General features: G+C 47.2%; 1 protein-coding gene across 1 annotated transcript; it reads right to left on the bottom strand.

The window, feature by feature from the left end:
* Window positions 1-717: 717 nt before the first annotated feature.
* Window positions 718-1,653, bottom strand: LOC136613189 (olfactory receptor 11H4-like). The gene has a single exon (XM_066594029.1). The coding sequence runs from the start codon at window positions 1,651-1,653 to the stop codon at window positions 718-720; it is 936 nt and encodes a 311-aa protein (XP_066450126.1).
* Window positions 1,654-8,118: the final 6,465 nt, after the last annotated feature.

Raw genomic sequence — 8,118 nt, 5'->3', positions numbered from 1 at the left:
AGCAGCAATCTGAAGTTATGTGGGTGTAGCTTGAGACAAAACATACACTGGCAACTACAGGAGGAAACAGAGCAGTTTAAATGCTTTCAGAACTCCCGCCCCAGCAGCTGATTGGGGCGGGGAGTCCAACAGCAGCAGGACCCAGACAAGAAGAAGTGAGTGCAGAGCCAAGACCCAGAAATCAATAAGCGAGTGCAGAGCCAGCGTGCCCGGGTGTCATGGCAATGGTATCCGGTGTGCTGAGCACAGGAGCGCGCACCCGGAGTCGGCATCCTTGATTACGGCGGCCAGGGGAGGTCACCAAAACTGGGGCTCTGCTGCGCCGCACCCCCGCAGCCCGGGTTATAGGACTGGCAGTGCGGGTAAGGAGACCCTGAGAGTTGCTGGTCCTGACAATTTCATCATTGCACGCACGTAGGTCAGTTTGGTAGACATCAGAGGAGTGTTGTAGAATAGAATGCTGTCAGAAATTTATTTTCAAACTGATTTTAACTGGAGAAGGATTTGGAAATCGAGACCATCTTGGTATCTTATACGATATCAAAAAAGATCATTTATGGTGGTGGCTTCTAAGTCATCTCCAAATGGGGCTGTTTTTTGCTGATCCTCTGGTATGCATCATTGTGCAGGAGTTAAGGCCCATCGGAAGATCTTCTCATAGGTTTTTCTAACCCTTTCTGCAGACAGCTGAGTGATGATTAAAAGATTGTGGATAGTTTACCAGAAGACCTGCTTATAGAGTGCTTCCTGTGCAGCTTTCCTAATATCTTTATTTCTCAGACTGTATATAAAGGGATTTACCAGAGGAGTAAACACAGTATATAACAGAGATAGGATTTTATTCATATTGAGTGTTCGACCTTTTGTTGGTACAACATAAACACAGAACATAGTCCAGTAGAAGATGGAGACAACAATTAGGTGAGAGCTACAGGTGGAGAAGGCTTTCTGTCTACCAGCACTGGATGGTATTCTTAAGATTGCTAAAGCAATGCAAGTATAAGACACTACAATGATTATGGTTGGGATAAGGACAATTGGAAAACTTAGAAAATAAATCTCAAAGTCAATAATGTATGTGTCAGAACAGGCAAGTTCTACTAAGGGAACAAGGTCACAGCATAAATGGTCAATGATGTTTGGTCCACAAAAGTCTAGTGTTGCTATTGATATAGTGTTAATCAGCATAAGAGAAAATCCAAATAGCCAGCAGTTGATGACCAATATCATACAAAGCCTGTTTGTCATTATGGAAGTGTAACGAAGGGGATTACAGATGGCCACATACCTGTCGTAAGACATCACAGCAAGGAGAAGACATTCATATGATTCCAAGGCACAAAAAAAATAAAACTGAGTGAAGCAACCAATAAAAGTAATGCCCATCCCATTATTCAGCAGGATGTGGAGCATGTTGGGAACAATATCTGTGGTCAACAAGATGTCACTGATGGACAGTTGGGAGATGAAGAAGTACATTGGAGTGTGGAGGGTCTTGCTGATGGACACCAGAGTGATGATCAGGAGGTTCCCACATATTGTACCCCAGTAAAGCACCAGGAAAAGACAGAACAGAAAAAGTTGTAAAACTTGGCTCACTTGAAATCCTACAAGGAAAAACTTTGTAACCACAGTCAGATTGTTTTCCTGCATCTGGATCAAGACATAGTCAGAATGTGTGTCAGAAGCCAAAAGGAAATGACACCTTGTCACAGCAGTTCCCTTTCTGATACGGCAATGTGGGTACAGCTTTGTATTAATGTGTTGGTGAAAAACAGTAAGAGGGTACAGCCTTTAAAGGGTGCTGTATACTCTTCATTCTCAGGATTGGTGAGAGTCTTGGAGGTTGGGTTTCTGATCATAATGTGATAGCATAGGCTTATAATTCATTATCACCTTATAAGATAAGGAGCGTAAATTACGTCCCAAATCAATCCTTCACACTCCAAAAATTCATACTGTCACTCCTGACCGTATTATATTATGAGGCAGGTTAGATGTCTCAATTTTTATATCATGCCAATGCACACAGGCACTCACTGCACTGGAGCAGTCAGATGGTTAAGACTCTGTAAGAGGTTATAGGCTCTGTAGAACATACAAGGACTAAGATCTGGACATGAGGAGATACTCAATAGATGTCTTGGGCAGACCTGCAATGGTGTACCTGCAAGTGTCTGACATTTGTATTTCATTGAGTACTGAATTATTAAGAACCCCATCCACACCTCCTACCTGTCCTCCTACTCATGTAATATGGGAAGGGCAAATGACATGGACGATAACATAAATGTGCATGAAACTCCCAGGAGAAGTTTATGACTGACATGCTTCAGTGCATATTTTTACCAATCTACTGACACCAAACATAAAGGTCATCATATTTTGATAAGATAAGCTGGACTCTTTTCTGCTTATATTCCTTACCAGTTCTTTACAATCCAGTGGGGAATTTCTTACCCCTTCTTACCATTCAGTGGGGTTGTGGATAGATACAGATGGGTTTTGTTATCCAGCAACAAAAAGAAGCCCTCTTCATTAGCAAAGTACCTTATACCAGTCATACATGATTAGAGATACCACATACATGACTGACATAATACATAACAGATAAAATGTATAAATGTAGTGAAGCAGCTACACATAGATGTAAGGTTAATATTGAGGCACTCTAGTGATATTTGTAAAGTTATTCATTATGCAGCTACTCCCCTCCCAGTGTATATGTCAGCTAGTGTTACCTTCTTTAGTCATTTCTTTCTGTCTTAAACTCCTGGCCTGTTTTTCCACTGATGATCATGTCATTTTGATTCTGACCAACTCAGATCTACTTTGCGTTATGCATTCATTTTCTAGTCAAATTCTCAGTCTGTGTGATGCTGTTACTTGGATCTACCACATAAACTGTCTAGAGAATGACGCAGACACTCCTATCACATTTACTGATGATGATCACACAGGTATAATGGAGGAGATCACAGCTCATCCTCGTGACTGTACACTAACGGTCTAAAGCTTATATATGTGAATGTAGAAGGTAATGATAACTAAACTGTACCCCCAGCAGGCAAAAAATGGTATAGCCACAGCTAATCCTGTGCTGATGCATCATGGGATAGATTGGAACCAGGAAATGAAAAAGGTCATTCTGAAGATAGTGCCTGATAAGCATCAGACTAGAGGCTGCACAAAGGAAACCTCCAGAGTGTGACAGGCAACCAGATGAGGAGGGCAGGTATGGCAAAAAGTGTTTTTACCAGAGAACCCCATTAAACTAAACCTGCCGGAATAGTAAACACCTCACATGTCCATCAGCTAGCAATCATCAATTTTATGTTTGAATCTATCTGCCTACCTCTTTACCAAACTGCATCATATTTCAGAAGCTTCTTAATAGTTTTTCAGAAGACTTTATATACATTGTGATACAAATACTACTTACCTCAAGTATATCTTTGTTTTTTTTACATTCATTTTAATGCAATATACTTTCTCATTGTTTGCAGTTCTCTGGGGAGATTGCTGATAATGTTAGACAGTAGCGTAGTCAGCTTCCAAGTGAGGAACATGAAGCATTTCCTGTGAATATTTATGTAGAAAAGGAAGGCAGGGTCCCAGGTAGACCAACAACTGGGAGATATCTCTACTACCATCTAATGAGTCTCCAGTGTCCCGTTCGCTGTGGCAATATAAAAAAAAAAATGGAAGTCACTAGCAGCTCCTGAGAATCCCAGAGATAAATCCTTATTTATAAGCATATACATTCATTGTCAACAACATGTAAGCACCTAGAATGAGTTGTTAGATTGGAATGAGACTTTTCATGCACAATTGTAATGCTGATATAAGTAAGCCATTACAATATCGGCGCAAAAGGGGTATTTATTGTGGAAAACTGACTGCTTGAAGGAAGCCTCTGTCAACTGGTTGGTCCACCTCTCACATGGATACTAGAAATGATGCGGGCGGGCATGGAGGCGTACAGGTTCTGTATAGTATTCTGCGGCATATCGCTCCACATTTGCTGTAACTGATCCTCTGTATTGTACAAACTAATAGGCTGTTGAAGTTGGCATCCCAGATGGTGCCATACATGTTCTATTGGTGATCTGGCAACTGGGCTGGTCATGGAAGCGTGGCAATGTTGTGAAGGTATTCATGTGACACACTTGCTGTGTTTGGCTGAGCATTATTCTGCTGGAAAATACCTCTCATACCACTACTAGAGGCAACCAGTTGTCGTATGTGATGGCCACCCACACCATTAGACCAGCAGCCGGGGCAGTGTGCCGTTTCACAGTAAAGGCAATATTGAGGCGCTCACCCCGAGGTCTCTAGACATGAACATGTCACTACTAAAAATAATGGGCACTATAAGATCAAATGACCTTCAGCCAAGCCACCTGGAAATGCTTTGGACAGACACAGGGGTGTAACATTGGTGCCACCTGACTCTGGATGGCACATATCAAACAGTTGGAGCTGCTCATGCTTATGAGACAATCCTCTCTACTAGGGGTCTGTAGGGGGCGACCTGAGCCCCGTCGCCTTGTGTACTCTCACACATCCACTGGTCCCAACATCTCCTAACAGTCTGGTCAGAACAGCTTAGCTTCTCGCATTACAACAATGTGCCCCCTCTAAAACTTCAATTGCATTATAGGGGTGTCTATTGGTCAACAAGCTCCACATAAGTGGAAGAAGAGGTCACTACACACAAGGAGCCTTTTATAGGCCAAGGGGTAAACCACTTTTAAGGCCTCCGATGACAAGACCGTCCATCTAATCACCACAACTCTCATCATTTACAGATCTGCCTGAGATGGAACTATATGCTGAGAATTACAACTTCCTCCTGTGACGTTCCAGCTCTATCCCACCCCCCTGCAGTGAGTGGCTGGTGAGATCAAGTGACCGCCGAGTATTTAAAGCGGTTCCGCCCGCTGCTCGCCTCAGAAACACACTGGCAGAGATTAGGGAGGGTGCTGCTGGTGCTATAGTTAGTGCATTGGCATCTTCAAGAACCCCAACGGTCCTTCTTAGGGCCACATCTTACCGTGTGCATTACTGTTGTGGCTGCTGGTAGCAGTTTTGCACCATTCTTTTTTTCATCTTGGGCTCTGCAGACTATTGTGTTCTCAGTCTGCAGCCAATTATACAGAGTATAGGGGCAGTACTGGTGAGGCAGGGACAGTGGTAGTGTAGAATCCCGTCAACAAGTACCCCAAAAAAGCTCCTGCTTAGGGCTACCTGTGACTGTGTGCAGTTTTCTGTGTGGCTGCTGGGAGTTGTAGTGGCTCACTATAAGCCAGCTAGGCCTTTCTGCAGCCTACCATATAATTTTTGGGGGCTACAGTGTGCGTAACATAACCGCTGTCAGCCTCCAAGTGCAGGCCAATGAATGCCTAATTTCTTACACAGCTCTGTGCATCCCGTCAACTTCACGCACAGCGTACGGCCACAGTCGCTGATAGAGGAAAAGACATATACACGCTATCTAGGCTGTTGGCTTTTTCAAAAAGAAAAGCTGAAAAAATCCTCCTTGGAGCTACCTGTGACTGTGTGCAGTTTCCTGCGTGGCTGCTGGGGGTTGTAGTGGCTCTCTATTAGCCAGCTAGGCCTTTCTGCAGCCTAGCGTATAAATTTTTTGGCCTACAGTGTGCGTAACATAACCGCTGTCAGCCTCCAAGTGCAGGCCCATAATTGCCTAATTTTTTACAACGCTCTGTGTCTGCTTTATTCGAAATACACCATGCTGAGGGGTAGGGGTAGGCCTAGAGGATGTGGCCGTGGATGCGGGTGAGGACGCGGAGGTCCAAGTGAGGGTGTGGGCACAGGCCGAGTTCCTGGTCCAGGTGAATCGCAGCTGCGGGCTTAGGAGAGAGGCAAGTTTCTGGGGTCCCCAGCTTCATATCACAATTTTTGGGTCCACGTGGTAGACCTTTATTACAAACAGAGCAGTGTAAGCAGGTCCTGTCGTGGATGGCAGAAAATGCATCCAGCAATGTATCGACCACCCCGTCTTCTACGCCGTCCACTGCTGCAACTCTGAATCCTCTCGCTGCTGCTCCTCCTTCCTTCCAGCCTCCTCACTCCATGAAAATGACACATTCTGATGAGCAGGCAGACTCCCAGGAAATATTCTCGACCCCCTGCCTTGATTGGGAAAAAAATGGTTCCTCTCCCACCTGAGGAGTTTGTTGTGACTGATGCCCAACCTTTGGAAAGTTCCCAGGGTTCGGGTGATGAGGCTGGGGACTTCCGGCAACTGTCTCAAGAGCTTTCAGTGGATGAGGAGGTCGATGATGATCAGACACAGTTGTCTATCTGTGAGATAGTAGTAAGGACAGTAAGTCCGAGGGAGGAGCGCACAGAAGATTCGGAGGAAGAACCGCTGGATGATGAGGTGACTGACCCCCACCTGGTTCGCTAAGCCAACCGAGGACAGGTCTTTAGAGGGCGAGGCAAGTGCAGCAGCAGGACAGGTTGGAAGAGGCAGTGGGGTGGCCAGGGGTAGAGGCAGGGCCAGAGTAAAGACTCCCCCAACTCTTCCCAAAGCACCCCCTCGCGCCAAGCTACCGTGCAGAGGCCAAGTACTTCAAAGGTGTGAATGTTTTTCAGTGAGAGCGCGGACAACCGACGAACAGTGGTGTGCAACCTGTGTCACGCCAAGATCAGCCCAGGAGCCACCAGTACCAGCCTCACCACCACCAGCATGCGCAGGCATATGATGGCCAAACACCCTAAAAGGTGGGACGAAGGCCGTTCACCGCCTCCGGGTTGCACAACTGTCTCTCCCCTGTGCCCCAACCTGCCACTCAGATCCAACCCCCCTCTCAGGACACAGGCACGAGCGCCTCCCGGCCTGCACCCACACCCTCACCTCCGTCTTTGGCGCCATCCATCAATGTCTCACAGCGCAGCGTCCAGCTGTTGCTAGCACAAGCGTTGGAGCACAAGCACAAAAACGACGCGACGCACCCGCACACTCAAGCATTAAACGTGCACATTGCCAAATTGATCAGCCTGGAGAAGCTGCCGTACAGGCTGTGGAAATGGAGGCTTTCAAAAACATAATAGCGGCGGCGGTCTCACGCTACTCGGTCCCCAGTCACCACTATTTTTCCCGGTGTGCCATCCCAGCCCTACACCAGCACATCTCCCGCAACCTCAATCGTGCCCTCACCAACGTGGCTACTGGGAAGGTCCACTTAACCACGGACACGTGGACAAATACAGGCGGGCAGGGCCACTGTATCTCCCTGACGGCACATTGGGTGAATTTGGTGGAGGCTGGGACCGAGTCAGAGCCTGGAACCGCACACGTCCTACCCACACCCAGAATTGCGGGTCTTTCCTCGGTTCTGGTATCTGTGGCGGTCTATGCCACCTCCTCTAAACCCTCCCCCTCCTACTCCTACGCAACCTCGGGGCAGTCGGTGTGGCGCGGCAGCACAGCGCTGGGCAAGCGTTAGCAGGCCGTGCTGAAACTACTCAGCCTAGGTGACAAAAGGCACACGGCCCCTGAGCTGTTGCAGGGTCTGACAGAGCAGACCGACCTCTGGCTTTCGCCGCTGAGCCTCCAACTGGGCATGGTCGTGTGTAACAACGGCCGTAACCTGGTGGCGGCTTTGCAGCTCGGCAGCCTCACACAAGTGCCATGCCTGGCCCACGTCTTCAATCTGGTGGTTCAGCGGTTTCTGAAAAACTACCCGCACTTATCTGACCTGCTCGGCAAGGTGTGCCGCGTCTGCGCACATTTCCGCAAGTCCACCATGGACGCTGCCACACTGCGGACCCTGCAACATCAGTTTAATCTGCCAGAGCACCGGCTGCTGTGCGACGTGCCCACACGGTGGAATTCTATGCTCCAGGTAGGAGCTATTAGGCATTGATCCAGGGAACAGTCTGATTGCCATTAGGGAGTCGGGAAGGAATTTTTTCCCCAAAAGGGCTAATTGGCTTCTGCTCTTGTTTTTTTTTTGCCCTTCCTCTGGATCAACAAAACAGGAGGCTAGACAGGCTGGACCAGATGGACATTGTCGTCATTCAGCCTTGCGAACTATGTTACTATGTTACATGTTGGCCAGGCTGTATGAGCAGCGTAGAGCAATAGTG

This window comes from Eleutherodactylus coqui, chromosome 2 (genome assembly GCF_035609145.1).
Source record: "Eleutherodactylus coqui strain aEleCoq1 chromosome 2, aEleCoq1.hap1, whole genome shotgun sequence".
Classification (NCBI taxonomy): domain Eukaryota; kingdom Metazoa; phylum Chordata; class Amphibia; order Anura; family Eleutherodactylidae; genus Eleutherodactylus; species Eleutherodactylus coqui.
This window is presented reverse-complemented; position numbering and strand designations above follow the sequence as displayed.

Bases quoted from the DNA above. Each gene is read 5' to 3' on its own strand.
- LOC136613189 (XM_066594029.1), bottom strand. From the start codon at position 1,653: ATGCAGGAAAACAATCTGACTGTGGTTACAAAGTTTTTCCTTGTAGGA.